Source organism: Lissotriton helveticus, chromosome 10 (genome assembly GCF_964261635.1).
Source record: "Lissotriton helveticus chromosome 10, aLisHel1.1, whole genome shotgun sequence".
Taxonomy (NCBI): Eukaryota; Metazoa; Chordata; class Amphibia; order Caudata; family Salamandridae; genus Lissotriton; species Lissotriton helveticus.
The window spans coordinates 916,999,555-917,015,817 of record NC_136071.1 but is presented as its reverse complement, the minus strand read 5'-3'; the positions used below and the strand labels follow the sequence as shown (position 1 = coordinate 917,015,817).

At 41.1% G+C, this 16,263-nt stretch overlaps 1 protein-coding gene across 2 annotated transcripts in view; it reads left to right on the top strand.

The window, feature by feature from the left end:
* Positions 1-730: 730 nt before the first annotated feature.
* Positions 731-16,263, top strand: part of STAM (signal transducing adaptor molecule) — a 247,460-nt gene continuing 231,927 nt past the window's right edge. The window contains exons 1-2 of one of the 2 annotated variants that reach the window (XM_078663571.1): positions 739-996; positions 5,554-5,631. Coding sequence is in view for 1 of the 2 variants with exons in the window: in XM_078663570.1 (XP_078519696.1) it covers positions 957-996 (40 nt within the window). In the remaining variant the exon portion in view is untranslated. Of the gene's footprint in view, positions 997-5,553; positions 5,632-16,263 lie in introns of both variants that reach the window. The other variant, XM_078663570.1, reaches the window with a different exon arrangement.

Below are 16,263 nucleotides of genomic sequence, written 5' to 3'. Positions count from 1 at the left end.
ATGACTCGTGCATACTGCCAGACTTTCTCTAGCTCAAAGTCCATATTCAGTGCAGGTGTACAGTAGTACCCCACGTCATTTCCAAATCTCGCAACCATTATGACTGCTTCTGCTTGGGACTGTCCTAGGTTCCAGAGCCGCCACACTTATCTGCACCTTCCACTCATTGATGTAACTACGTTTGACACACAGGGCGGGACGTGGCGTCATTGACTCGTGATGCCGCATCACAGCTAATGGTATATATAGCCTCTAATGGAACTAACCACTGTGGAATTCAAGAGGAGCAGCGGTAGAAAAAATTGTTGCGTGAGATCATGCGTACGTGATGTGGCAACTGACCGGGTGGCTCTCGGCGGTACTTCGCGCGCTAGAAGCTACTGCATGGCAGAGTCCAATAACAGTAACAGTGCCTTATAAGAGTGCTGGTGCTCCTTCCTCACACACCGCCTTCACTGTTCTGACTAATGCCGGCTCAATTAATAGCAGAGAAATAGATACACTGGAAGCATCGTTATCCTAGAATCAGTGAAGCCTGTCTGACTAGGGACAACAGGACGGGACATTTAGACGCTAATTCATGCATCATTGAGCTTGCTATCAGGGCCCCACAGCCAATGAGTAACTTGCAATCGTTTACCAACCATCCCAAAGCCACGATACATCACCCAACCACAACCAATGAGGCTAGCTGACAAAAGCTCTTTAGCCAATCGAATGATAACAGTTCTTCGAAACGAATCCAAGCTCGCCGCACTTTCACAGGCCAAATAAGAATATGTTTCCTCCTACTTAATTGGCTGTGAGCACCTATGTGCCATAAGATTTGCTCTCTTTTCTCAGTAATTACGGGACAAAAGACGTCCGTTAAAGAAGTGATTACGAACTGTCCACTGACATTCTTAACTGGTTTTGACTTTAGGAGCCTGTCATTGAATTAAAGCCCCGGCGAAGATATGCCTCTGTTCAACACCAACCCTTACGATCAAGATGTGGGTAAGTGCTGCCTCTACAAGAGGAGGGTTTACCCCTTCCCACCCAGATGTCCTGTAGTGCCTGTCACTTCATGTGATTCTCACATTGGCTTATGATTGCCTGGAAGCGTAATTGCCCTCGTTCCAGTGTACAATTATGGGAAAGATGTGTGTTTGCTGTAGTTTGCATTTCACTTTCTTTCGATTCAAACTACTTTTAGTTCTTTCTGTTTGAATAATTTGCGGATCTCTAACTGTCAGAAGATGGTTCTTACTTGTACTTCGAGACCTTTGTAGAAGGCCATTCCTTAAGGTGTTTAGGCAATTTCCAGTTTCATCATAGACATGGGGTAAGAATATGCATTAGTCTCAGTTATTTTGCTTTGGCCAATTTAGAGTGCTACAAAGTGTCATTTGCTTGTTCTTCTCTTTTCACATGACAGTTAACCGGGTCCTATTAAAGCATCTGGAGACGTTGACAAGGTTCTTCGCTCGAGCTTTGATCTGGGTACCTCCCCACAGGAGTGGCGAGTGGGGCAGACCCTTTGTTTGTAATAGTGCTTGTTTCATCTGGTATACAGACTCTGGTCTCTTTTGGATGAGTCCTGTTTGGATGACCCCAGTTGCCCTCTCATCCATATGCAGAAGACGTTCAGCCTGCCAACTTTGAGGGCTGCCTGATGAATTCTATCATAACCTGTGGCAAGGGGGCATTTTGTGTGCTCCAGAGAGAGAAAAATCGACATCTGTGCTTCTCAAAACTCAGAATGGGCGAGCTGCATGTCCCTTCGCTCTGCCTAGCAAGAATATGCCTCTAATCCAGGGTCCTAGGTGGGATGACCTTTGTTGTCTAGCATGCTACAACTGCTTGTAAGCTCAGTGGTGTGGAGGAAGAGCTCCACATTCGTCATTGGGAATGTTATGAAAGGTTTGTCTGTAAGAGCCTGCAATCGTCATCAAGTGGCTTTTTATAACTTTGCAGAAGCAACGGAGCCATTATACCAGTTTACTCTAGAAGTTAATCTAATCTGAGCTTGATATGTTTTTAGAGATTTAAGATTTTTATAAGCTTGTTGCCTGCAGCTTTCCAGAGCCCTGCAGAAGAACCTATCCTTTTTATATTGCAGATTTAGAGAAGGAAGAGATAAAGCACAAGGCTTTACCAGCCTGAAATAGCAGGGGCCAGAAGGTGGGGTAACCAGTGCGTGAGCCGGCTCGATCAGGGCCTCCACCCCAGGGCCCCGGGACCTACTAGAGCCCAACATACCTGATACACGTGCTGAAGAATCTGCAGCGCAGAACAAAAACAGTCTGAAGGGTTGGGCCGGCCCGCCTCTTATAGAGGTCAAGGGTGATCTGGGTCGGCCATATTGGGAAGGGATGGGAGGCTAACCTTTTTGCTTTGGAGGATTCTAGTGTGGAGCTGAAGCTCACTTTGTTATTCATGTGACGAGGAATACTTACAAGGAGGTAATGCAATTACACTGCCACCAACAGCATCTTCCTTCTGTCACAGTGGAACAAAGGCTGTCCCTACCAGCACCCTTTGGCCTACTTTCAACAACTTCAGTGCCAAATTCTGCAGTCCCGAGAGAAATTAATTTTCATATCCATTAGCTGGTTAGCTTTTCAGCAAGTTTCATGCCTGTTCTTTGATATCTGAAGGGATTGATCTATCCGATATGCAAAGCGTAAATACCCAATCTAACATTTAAGTGATTAGCTGATGAGCTAGTTACTTTCTTTTTACTTTAATAGAAAACCGTAACTTGCTACATTGCAGGCTTTACATGGCCCTTTCAGTAAAAATGTCTTCATTTATAAATGACGGAAAGGAAATCACTTAAACATTACTAACTTTTATGGTGCAATCTTTTTTCCAATTCCTTGCAGCCTAGTGTGGGTATTTAAAAAAAAAAGTAAAATGTGTGCATTGGATACTTTAATTTATTCCTGAATAGAGTAATTTGTTGGCAGAGTGGGCTTTGGTCAGCTCGCTTCCCGCTTGTGCAAGCACTTTGTATGTTTCTGTTTGACCATGCCAACTTAGGTATCTGCAGAGTACAAAGTTCTTTGTAGTCGTAACTGTGAGTTTATGAAGTGCAAGTTTCTCTTTATTATCCGGAAGCCTTCACTGGCTGCTAATAAATGTTTGTTGCTTTTGAGATATTGTCTCTAAAAGACACCTCCAACAGTTTAAAAGGTAATTGGTCTTGTCTGCCAAGTTTGAAGGGAGGGTTGATTGTTGCTTTTTCTATGTGGTCCCTATACTTGGAATGTTTTACCCTTGGTGGTTTGTCAAGCTATTGGTTTTCCTCTGATTCCTCAAATGTTTTTATCGTGTCCTATCTCTTTTTTAACAAATGTTCTTGGTTTTGAAGCTTCAGGTGCTTAGTTCAATAGATTTTTATGTGTAATTAAGCCTAATTATTGCGACAGCAAAGATGTTAGTATCATGGTACGTAACACCTAGTGAACATACAGCTAGATGCATCAAGTGAAATACCGTTCGCAAAGGCCCCTCTGCGACCGGTATTTATGCATTTGGGATGCATAATCCCAAATGCATAAATCGCTATTTGCGATTGCATTTAAGGAATCTCAAATTTAGATTCCTTAAATGCAATGCATGAATGTAAAATAGCTAGCGATTTCGCTGCTAGGGGCCGCTATTTACCGTGAAATCAAACTTCATGGTAAATAGCGAGAACTGTGTAAAATGCACTAAAGTGAATCTTTCAAAGTTGTATGTTACACACACACATGTCCTTGGGACATGTGTGCGCAATACCAGTGTCCAGGTCAATTTAAGGGGTGCAACAGGGTTTCCTTTGGACACCCGTCACCCTTGAAATCGCATTCTCAAATTGCGATTAGCTAATTGCAAATTGAGAATTCCTCCCCATTTATTCCTATGGGCCTCTTGGCCCATAGGAATCAATGAGATGTCATTCTTTATTTGCGAATCGCACTTTGCGAGTCGCAGATAAGGAATATTTAGGAATTGCTAATATTTTAGCAAATCCTACATGCATCTGATTTTGCGAGTCCCTAAATGCGAATCCTTAAACTTCGCAATTAAGGACTCGCAAAATCGAACGTTGATGCATCTAGCAGTTAGATCCTTACGACTTGCTCCGTAATGTAAAGCCTCTGTACTTCCTTAGGGAAACAAATCTGGGGGAAATAGTACACACAAAGCTGTTCTAGATTACTCTCAAATGTTGGTATTTTCTTAAGGTATGTTGCTTTAAGAAAAAGGTGTAAACCTATAGAATCCTTTCAGTTGTCTTTCTTTTTTCACTGCCTGTTACAGAAGGTACTCGACTTATGAAGTTTTTTTTCCTTCTTGATTTCACTTTTAGCATTTTGGAATCTTGAGTACACCTAGGAGGAGGAAATCCTTAAGAGTTGGTTCTCATATGCCAAGATACAGACTTGTCAAGCGTCTTTAACTTTAAACTATCATAGGTCTGCTTTTTGACAACTGTGAGCGCGCTGAACAAGCGCTTTGCAGTAAATACCAGTTCAGTTGACTCACAAAACTGCAACTTTTCCTTACCTTTTGCGATATCAAGGATAGGGTTCTAGCTTCTTTAGTACATTCACTGAAACCGTTCCCTATGTAAAACCTGGCAGCTTATTGTTTGGAGTGCCAACATCACCAGCTTTTCCCACTTATATACGGAATAGTGCCGGGTATTCATTGACAGTTGTACAGGAGCAATTACATTAAGTCTGCTTTCTGAAGCTCTCAGTACCCTCCAATACTATAGTTGGATCGAGAGTTACTTAACATTCCTTTACCTTAGCATGCACTTTTCTTTTCTCTCGCCCGCAAACCTATTATGGCTTTTGCTGTCTCAAGATAACACTCTCTGTCCTGTAATAGTGCCTGCTCTATGCTTAAGATTGTGTTTAAAATATTGAATTGGGGTTTTATGATTAAGACAAGTTTTGCTCTGTGTTGCTAGCAACACAAAGCAGTTCGTCAATCTGAAGTTGTGCCGTTATGGGATCACTTTAACAATGTTAACAAAGAAGAAGGTTGTTTGAGTTTTTCTAAAATCTTACAAATGTGTCCTTCATATTCACTGCACTATCTCTTAAGTCTTAAAGCAGCATACAAAACACCCAAAAGCCAACTAAGAACCTGGAGTCATATCAAATCAGGATAGATTATTCATATTGTATTATGCAGGTACGTTGAAAGTGGCTTTTTACAAATGTTTATGCTTAAATATTCTTGTTTGTCTTTTCCACGCATAGACCTTGTGCGCAGTTGTCCAGTTGATGCATGTGCTGTTGTCATTCCCGACACAGGGAGTATTGAGAAGTAGATTCCCCTTAAATTGTGTTTATAGAGCTTTGGTCCCGATGAAACGTAACCATGCTTTTGCCTCTCCCTCCGCTTACTTTAGAATATAAATAGAGTGAATCTTAAGGTAGTTCAGCCTCTTCGACCTCTAAAAAGAATTTGGAGGTAAATGTACACCCTAAATCCTCTTTTTATGTTACCTCCCTTTTGCACAATCGCAAACTATGGGATACAGTTCTCACTCTTATTTCCTTACTCTAGCTGTTCATTTATCCTTAAACCCTGGTCGTGAATAGAGATTTGGACTTTCACAGGAGCCTCGTTTGTAAAAGCCTAGAGGTAAAAGAAGTTCAGTCTGTATTGTTGATGTATTTTTTTCTATTACTGGCAAAGGGTGCGTCGTATACTGACTGGTAAATGACTTAACAATAGTGTGAAAAGGGGAATGGGTGTGTGTTACTGAAGATGTGGAGAGGACTATTTTTTTAAGGGACGCCCTTGTTTGTTAATTTTGGGTTTTTGCTACAAACTATGAACAGAAATTTTCCCCCATCTCTCCTCACATTCCTATCAAAGATGGATGTTAATTGGCTTGTTCACAATGCACTCGTAGCCTTGACTCTCGGCTTAGACGTTGAATGATCTTTCTACCTTTCATTTTCCTCCCTTAGCTTTGGGGATTCATGTCTTTACCACACCCAAACTAAAAACACATGCCACAATCCTCAAACCCCTCCCCATATCATTTCTATGTGATAAAACATCTATTTTGATAAACCCAAATCAGTGAACTTTTATGTCAACTAAGTAGACAATTCCAATCGTTTTGTAAATGAAACACCCAATCAATCCATTTCCTTTTTTCGATTCCTAACATGACTGTCAGATTTGTTACTGTGGTCAGACAACGAAATGAGTAATTTGCATCCTAATTTCCCTCCACAAGCTCATTGTTGACCTAATATATTTGTGTCAGAAACATGAAAAACCGAGCTGGAGAAAATACCTGCAACTTTATTTCTTTCATAGTTAAGTTGATACTTTTCTCCATCTGCTTAGTCTCTCCTGCCCGTGACCCATCTTCAAACTAAGGCTCTCATTATGATGTCAGTTGGATCTCAATCGACAGGCTATCGGTCGCGGTTCGGCCGACATCTGGTGCCACAGTCCGACTGCCACATGATGCAGGTGGTTGGAGACAGCGGGCGGAGGGACCGACTGATGCTTCGGACAGTTGGTTAGAGAGTAATATTCTACAATAGGGGTGGTGCCTGCTCAGGCACCGCTTTAGGGATAACAATGTCTATTTCAGGCAGCCTTTAAAGGTTGGTTAGACCACCATAGAAAGGCTGTCAGAAACAGACTTTAGGTCCCCTAGCAGGGCCACCGTCCTTCCACGTCCTCTGCTATGAGACCTGGGGCCCACCTGTGGTGTCTGCACAAACATCCATGCCCCGGGTCCCTCCCACACGGGGCATGGATATTTGAAAACAACAATTTTTCAAAAGCGGCCTATGCAGTGGCCCTTTTTCAGCCGCAGCACAAGCCACAATGAGAAAATTGATGTTTCCGACCGCCTCATGGATGGTCACATCCTAATTTGTCAGATAGATCTGCCGACTGCTAGTCGGGTGGTTTCCATTCCGATACAATGTCATCCCCTTTTGTATCGCTTTGTTCGCCCTAAGTGTGGCAGGGTATGCTCAGACGTGAGTCCCTTGCTCACTTGGCCACTGGATTCAAGATAGCCTGGCTGGTGAGGATTATGAATCCGAAACCGGTCCCAGGATGCTTGTTTCGGGTCCAGGGAAGACATGGCTTGGCAGTTCGGGCTGGGCTGTTCCCATGAGGCACAGGGTCAGACTGATTTGCATATGGCCATGTCTGAACTGGGGTGGCTGAGTGAGCTAAAGAATGGTGATGGATTAAACCCAGATCAGTTGACTGGGGGTGAGTGTTTGATTTGTTCAAACGCTCTGTCCGTCATCCCCTTTTGTATCCCCTTTTGTATCGCTTTTTCAGCCGCAGCACAACCCACAATGAGAAAATTGATGTTTCCGACCGCCTCATGGATGGTCACATCCTATTTGTCAGATAGATCCGCCGACTGCTAGTCGGGTGGTTTCCATTCCTATACAATGTCAGTCGGACTTCGTAATGAAGGCCTAACAGTCATACATTAAACTTTGTGTGCAGTATCTGTTTTGGCAGTGTACATTCTCTGGAATTCTTTGCTCTGTTTAATTTTCCTCCCCTCATAACTTCCTTGCCTCAAATAAAAGATGGTAATCGTAATTGTTTATGGATTTTTTATTCTGGTAGACCACCCCTCTCTATTTGGACAGGGCAGTGTCCACTGGCTTAGACTTCTTTTAGTGATGTTGAAATGCAAATTACCACAAAGAAATACATTGAAATTCTAAAACAACTAATAGAAATATGAAAGATAATTATGATGGGATATATAGGTGGATGTATAGTGCAACACCAAGACCCTCATTACAGCTGACCACTTAATTCTGATGGGGCTGGTAACAGCAGTTAACCAATCCCTTCCGAGTTATGAGATTTTTACTTTTATCCTACAGTTCAGCAGTGAAAAACTCAGGGTGAAAGTCTGGGACAAAATAAGGAAATACCTGGTGACGGTTGAGCAGACCTGAAATTACAGATTACTTATTTCTCAATGGACCCTCGGAGTCCAAGTTGTAATGGGCTGGATTGTCTCTGCCCCCGTAGTTGCCATTACTACAAGTGGCCCATTTCCAGACCACTCATAATGAAGGCTTACAACCATCTATTTGTGCTGGAATTGAACGACCACTGAGGGATAGCTCATTGAATTGAATGTCGCTGCTGGAACAAAACGGTGATCTGCAGGTCACAAGTTTGAGTTCTGGAAAGGTTGACTCAGCTTGCCATCCTCTCGAAGGGTATTACATTGAGTGTCACACATTATTCAATAGTAACATCTTTATTTACAGTGACTACACATGGCAATAGTGTGGTATGAACTTCTGTAAAAGAAAACCAGTAACCAACATTTTCCCCCACTATTCTGACTGAACAGGAGTTTACCTGCAATATCTATTCTGAAAACTACGACTGCTCCTTCTGCTACCAGTGATATTTAGACCCAATGTGAAACATTTGCCTTTTAAACAAACTGTGAATGAATTTGAGGTCCCTACGTCACTTTATCGTTCGCCATCGTAAAGTAAGGTCATTCACCCAAACAGTTATCTAACTCAGGTTCTTATGCATAGATTATGCTAAAGACGACCTCAGCCCAATTCATATTAGGTAAGGGTAAAAATAGAAATTTGCTCCTTTAGTATCTATGTCTTCAAGTGTCTGACTGAATGCTCAAAAATATTTGGAGAGCTTCTGGATAACCACGGTTGTCTTAGTTTTCAATACCTTGTGCGTGCATAAAATGTATGGATGTGAAATTGAAAACAGGTGGAGAAACCTGCTTATAGAAGCTGAACACAAGTTTGCACATCCAACTTTATTTAAACGAATCTGCATTTGCACATCCAACTTCTCTAATTGTTGAAACTAATTGTTCTCATAAACACTTTCACCATAAACCCCCAATAAATTTGGGTATGTTCACTTCCTTACCTAATAACACACTCCGGTATTCTCTTGATGTAATTATTTTTACAACTGTTTCCAGGATGGAATCCACTCACAGTGGTTTTATGAAAACTCACAAAGCTATGAGTTTGTGGATGTTCACCTGCATCAACGGGTTGGCCCCAGCTAGAAAGCCCTTAAACTTGTCTGAAGCACCATACTTGCAAAAATTATATTCAACAATATTGACAGATTTAGCTTTTTTTTTAAATCCCCCTTAGAGGGTTAAACTTCAGCATTCATGATTGTTCTGCTTTAATGCGTGGTGGCAAATGCCTTTCCCATTCTCTCTCCATAAGAAAATGTATTAGTACATATGTATTTTATTGCATTTATTTACAAACCCAAGGTCAACATATGTTTGCAGATAGGCCTGCCCCATGAAAATGGAATGGCCTTAACTTTTAGGTCCCACCTAAGACCCATCTGATCTTTTATGGCTTGTATTTATTTCCAACTTTGATATTTATACGTCTTTCCTTTTCATACTTCCTCCCAGTATCCCCACACAAAGCAATCTGCTGTCTGTAATTTACTCCGTATATTTGTATCATTTTTTAAAGCACTACATGTTACCTAGGTCACTTCAGAGCACTGGTACAGAAAACGTAAAACGTAGAATAATGCAGGTTCTTAAATCATGAGCGTCCAGCCAGATAATTAGGGTGGACTGTGCTTGCTTTCATGGTGAAGATAGTCTTTAATGCACAGTCTGTTTGAAAAGTTTGATTTTCAAATGTAATTTTATTATCATTCTTCCACGGCTTAAGAATATGAGGTTCAAAGTCATAATCTTAACTTTCCAGTACTTTGTAAGGTGCAATGGCTTCCTGTGAGGTTGAGCTAAACCATACGGAAACCAGTTTGCGCTTGATAGGCTTCATTGATTTCTCAAGCATTATAGGAAGGATTTAAAGTTCTCAAGCGAGCTCCAGTCAACTAGTGATCAAAAACTTGAAACATTTATGACAGAGCTGACACGCGGAATTAATTCCCGAGCCAGCTTATTTCTTCTCACAAGCCTTCCTTAACGTAAAGGCTCTGCTTCTCCATAATCAAATGCAACTGGGAACCTCATCTTTTCGGCAGTATGGGTGTTTTCCTTGACCATGCTAGCTGAATTTGGAGGTCCGCCCACTCCCTTCTGATCACGACTGGAAAGAAGTTACAGAAGAGGAAGCGCAGATTGACTACAGGTCCAGTTACCAGGAAAGCAAGAAATAATCTTATTGGATTGAATTGGAAGACTCTAACAAACGCGATAACTGTCACTTAGTCCCAGACAGACCTTCGGGTCTTAATTCATAAGCATTGCCCTTCATTCCATTTTGATGAAAACCAAGGATCACAGTTCTGATGAATGCCTCCTATAAATATTAGCCGCTGCAAAGAGGTTGAAACACAATTTATCAGCATATTTCGATCTGAGGAGCATTGTAGATATTTTAAAGACCATAACCGTCCACAGAATTAGTATGAAAGACAAACAAATTAGAAAAAATGACAATCCTTTATCATCAGAAGGAGTAATTGAACATTCTGTAGAGAATCTTTTTGTGTAATTTATGATTGTACAAGATCTGACTGCCAATTCTGAGACAAGTACTCATTGCTTTGGTCACATGCTTGATAGTATATGTAATAATTATGAGGTGCCAACAGTGTATGAACGGTTCATTTGATAACACAAATTGGGACACTTTCTGTAGGTTGTGGTTACTTGGCCTCAAATGTTTAAAGATTTTGTTTGATCGTTAACTAGAGGCCTCTTACTAACTTGAAATGATGAATAGACCCCACCTTAAGCAACTGAATTAGGCTCATACCCCTTAAGTGGTTCTCAAATTTCAAGAAGAACACAGAATAAATGATGTGGAATGAGGAAAACTTGGGCAACTAGGTTTCCGGTAAGAGTAAAAATTTCCTAGCTATTGTAACGGAAAGTTTCAATTCTTTTAAGTCCTCTGAGGCGAGAATTATGCTTAAACTTCCTTCACTTGATTTTCTCCAGCAGCATTAAATCACTTCAGTAAACTTCCTTTCACATGAACGTTTGGGAAAAGGTGAACAAAACGTCAACCGTTCAGCACACAATGATGCCCGTCAAAGTCCTCTGTTTGTTATCATGCCCATCTTAATAGCATCGCCGTCAGAAGTCAGCTTTGCTGTGCAGCATGGCTAAATCCCTTTTTCATAGCTGATAAGACCCAAAGGCAAGGCCTAATGGCTTTGCTAATGATTTTTATGCTAGTAATTCCGTATACCTTGGCTTATATTTCCAGGCCACAGTTGGTGGGGACGGAATATCCATCACTTGATCAGTGTACCAGTGAGGATGCCTGTTGACTGTGATCTAGACAACGGAGATGTCTTTATTTAATTTCTACATTTGTGTACTAACACCTACCCAGCAAAGAAGTGTCTTGTGTATGCACAGTCTCTTCTTCAATCTGACACATACCTTCCTTTGTTAATCTGTCCATTCCTTACCTGTAGAATTCCTTTCAGAGAAAATCATTGTCTTATTTGTATATATTATTTGCAGAAAATGTGTACATTACCACACATATTAATTTAATATATTTTACTTCTGAAAATCCATTTTAATTTTTAAAGAAGTAGAATAACCCCATGTAGTGCACAAAGTACCCACACTTTCCAAATAGTCTCTATAGCTCTGAAACCCAGTAGTGTGCATGCTTTGTTAGGGTGCCCCTTTTTAAATCAGTTTGTTTCCATTCACTTGTACAAGAACACTTTTCAGATATTTGGCTCAAGATGTTACTATTACTGCCATGCCTATGCCTAATCAAATAAATCTGCTTCTTGCTCCTGCACCAAAAACCCAGAAAAATCTAGATCAGTTTGAGTATAACAAAATGGTCTCCTTTCACTTACTAGGTCTGGCATTAGCCAAGACAAAGTTATATGCTTAATCCTTACAGGAATTTTCTGGCAGCCCTCTTTATCTATTGGTCTTTTATTGTATCATTCACATTTTTCGTCCCGTCCCCCCCCCCCACACTTCAGCTTACAGCAAGGGGCATAAGGTCAGTATACTTTAGCCGTTGTCTACATTTCCTGGGAATTACGGTATTCTGCTCTTCCACAAGGAGCACATCCACACTTAGAGGTTCAGTTAAGTGCCAGAGATCAATGGCAATGTGTGCTTCTTGAGACCAAAAATAACATTTGCTTTTAGCCTGTTTTTTTTCTGATTCATGCGAGTTGGGCAACTTCGACAACAATAACGTTTTGCCAAACCAAGTACAATCAAAAGCAAGCATTGACACAAGCAAGAGGCTGATAACCAAACCTAATGGCGGTGCCAGTTATTGTTTTTTCCCTCAAAGGCATTTCCATAAATGTTTCTCTTTGATCAGCAGGACTATAGCTAACCTGTTTGCCACAATTAATTTGCTATTTTAAACACGTAGCACAGGTTTTGCGGCCTGGCATTTATATGTATGCATTTGTAACTTCTATGTTTCCACAAAATGGCAAATGCTTTGAGCCACGAACTGTAGAAGAATTCTCCATGAAACGATTACACTTAAATATAGGCAAGTCATCACACCTTAATTCATCTTCTTAAAATTTGTAGTCGGACATAAATTGTTGTACATGTGTTAAGTATATCCAAGGAGAGCAAACAGAAGTACGTGTGGCATAGTCATACTACACATAATTATTATAATTTTAACCCATTATCAAAAATCCAGTGAATCTGTATAGCCTTTATTGTGAATTTACACTTTGAAATCCTAATATCCTGATTCTCGGATTTTCGAAAAAACAGTTTGCATCCCTTCTCTTTACAGTCCTGTATTTGAATAACATGTGGTAATGCTCTTATTTTGAGCAGCTTGAAAGTGCTGACATACGCACGTCTGCCTTATCCTGGGCTCTGTCTATGCTCACAAATACAGTAGAGTATACCTTTATTTGGTCCAAGACAATTCTGTGTTATAACTTCCAATGGCATATTCATTCTTGATGTACATAAACCACTTACATTTTTTTCCGATCGGTTTTCCAAGTTTAAAATACCAGTCTGTCTCCTGTAGGGATTTTCGTAAGCATTGCATTACGCCAATGTTGACAACTTAGTAGACATCATCCAATGTTGGGGATAGGCTAATCTCTTATTTTTGTTTTAGCTCCGTAGAACACCTATGGGAAGCCCAATGAATACAACTCCATAATTTATTAGAAGCTCTATTAAGAAGCAATAGAAATCTGGATGACTGAGGTTGAAAAGAGTCTTTGTAGCACAATTGTTGTCAATAAAAGTAGTCCGCACTCCCTCCAAAGTTGAATATTCATTTTTAGATGTACCCTTTTACGTTATTTCATTTAACCCAATGAATCCCTGGGCTACAGTGGTTTACTAAAAGTAGAAGTCTGCTGACTGAGCCAGTAGCATGGCAAGGTGGATTAAAGCCATAGCTAGGTGCCCTATTCACACTGAACCTATTTGTGTTTACCTATCTTCAATAGAAGGTGATTTAAAATTGTAAAATGATTGTCTTAGCCAGTCTGGTTTGTTCATATAAATTAGTAGAATCACATTATCGACCCTTGTTCAAGATCTATTATCTTAATATTATAATGTTTTCCTGTAAGTTGCAGCAAGACTATGGAGCTGTGCAATGCAGGTTATTCTCTGTTGCTTCCAGGAGGGTGGGATCCTGTGCTTTATCATTAGTCTGCTTTGTATGGGTATATGTTATTGCTGCCTACAATGCAGCAACAAATCAGTAGGTCAGAACCTAGACAATCTAAACTTGCCACTTTCCTGAATTTTTTAAGCAAGTCAGAAAATGTGCGACTTGGGACCTAATTATAAATTTCTTGGGGGTCAGATGGGATTATGATCATTTCCAACATCGAGGTGTTAAGAATGTATCTAGTGCTATATATGGCTTATATAGAGTTTTCAACTCCAGCGGTTGTAACGGGTTGTTTTTTTTGCTTACTGCACCAAAATTGCATGTCTAGTACTGAGTTTTTCACTCTAAAATCTGACATGGTTGAATTGTCAAAATTTGCAAAGAAGTAAAGTAAAGTAAAGTCCACATTTGTAAAGCGCACAATCACCCGTAAGGGTCTCTAGGCGCTCGGGGGCCGTCGGGAAGATTAAGCGAGCTATTGCCCAGAGTCACATGGTGCTGGGCTAACTTGCCGCCGGAGCCGGGGATCGAACCGTGGTCCCCAGATTCCAGCGTCAGTCGCCCTGGCCGCGGCGCCACACCTCTTCCCCAGAATACACACTTTATCGTGCCTGGTATTTACTGTGTCTGATAATATTGCACAGTCGTGATTTGAGAAACTACTTTTCCATTTTTCATTGTTTTTCTTTTAATAACATCTTCAAGGCTAAAGTACTTTTTACATTTTCATTAGATCTGGGCCTATTTGGTGCATTGTTCCGCCTCCTGAGGACACATTTTCCTTTGTTGTGCATTAAAATTAAAAAGGGTTGTAATATCTCATCTAACTGCATCTTCGTTCTAGGAAGCACACATACCTTTTTTATGCAAGCATATGGCCGCCACATTTAGGTGGTGACATGTTTTGTTTTCTTTTCTTTTTGTTGCTTATGCTTGTAATAAAAATAAATATGTAAACAACCTGACAAACTTACCAAGGCTAGACCTTTTGGGTTTACCAGAGCTTTCCTTTATAGATGCAAGACTGGATGCCACTACTTACGCTTCTGAGCTCTGCAGTCAGTCACAAATATTGGGATTTATAACCATCAGGAAGCATCAGTCATAAAATGCCATATTTATTGTCTAGTGACAGAAATGCTTAGGAACTTGTAACTGTGATGCGGAACAAGGAGCGCGAAAAGTTTCACGATTGACTAACTCTATTTTGACTAACTCTATAAACTATATTGTGATGCTGAACTTCCCTTTAAATCAATTACAGGCTTGGTTATGACATAACTGACAGTTAGGTTCTTTGAAAGAGACCATTTTTCATTTACATGCGCATCAAGATAGATACAAACACATGATCGATGCATTAAAAAAAAAAAATAGTAATTTCAAGGGTATAAAACTTGCTACCAGTGGAGTTTCTTCTTATTAAGTGGCTGAATAATATTTTTATCTCGAAACTCTATTCTTCATATTTGAAGCAGGTTGCATTTATACCGAAAGCACACATGCTGCTTTTTTGACTAACATATTGAAAATGTCTCTGGTTCTATAGCCAAGTGGCACAAATATGAAGACCGTAATGAACAGTATCTCGATTGTTAGTGGTGTGAATGAGAGTAGAAAGTAAATTGTGTATCTGTTAAGCGTTGGACTTTCCAGAAATACAATAGTCCAGTCTACAGTTTTTAGTATCCCTCTGAAATCTAAGCTTTGGGTGGGATGTATGTAGCTTTATCTTTGACACCCTGTCAGTGTACAAGGTCAGTTGGGCTGAGTTTATTTTAGTTACTCTAGTCACTTAGGGGCTGATTATGATGTTGGAAGGTCCACAGCTGACCGACCGTCGGTCGCGGTCCTTCCGACATCTGCCCCTGTGGTCTGCCCGCCGCAATATGATGCGGCTGGCAAAGGGACCATCTGCTGCTGTTAGAACAGGCTCAAGGAGCCCATCTGAGTATCACAAAGACACCTTAATCCCTTAATGACAGCGTAGCCAGTCTCTGCTTCACCGTCGGGATTATGATGTCACTTTCCAACAGCCTTTTCATGTATGCCTTTCCAACATTGAAAGGCAGTCGGAAAATGACTTTGGGGGTCTCTAGCAGGGTCCCTAGCAGGGCCCCCTTTCCTCCTGGCCCTCCGCTATGGGTCCTGGGGGACACCTATGGTGCCCCCCTGTTGCAAAGTCATCCTGTGCCCTGGGCCCCCCCCCCCCAACTTTTTGCTGACTGATGCTGGTGATAACTGATTTTGACTGACCCTGGGCTCTGCCTAACCAGGCCCAGGGTCAGTGCTAAGCTGAAAGGAACACATTAGAATACAGTTAAAACACCTAACATACACCAGGGTACACTATGGTAGGGTGGGGTACCCCTGTAATTGGCATGATCAACCCCATAAGCCCTTAGTATATAATAGGGCAGGGGATTGAAACTACCTAGAAGTCCCCAGTACCCTGGGGCATGGCAGTTTAGAGGCCAGCAGCTTTATTTGCACTTGCATGTGTGCACTGCTGAAGCCTGAGGTCCATTTAAAAGCAGCAGTGGGTGCCAGGACTGCTTTTAAAAAGTACATTGCGCCCAAACTCGACTTTGGTGCTAGGGGCACTTAAAAATGGTTAACCTACAATGTTTTGGCATATTAGGGACCCCCAGGGTCT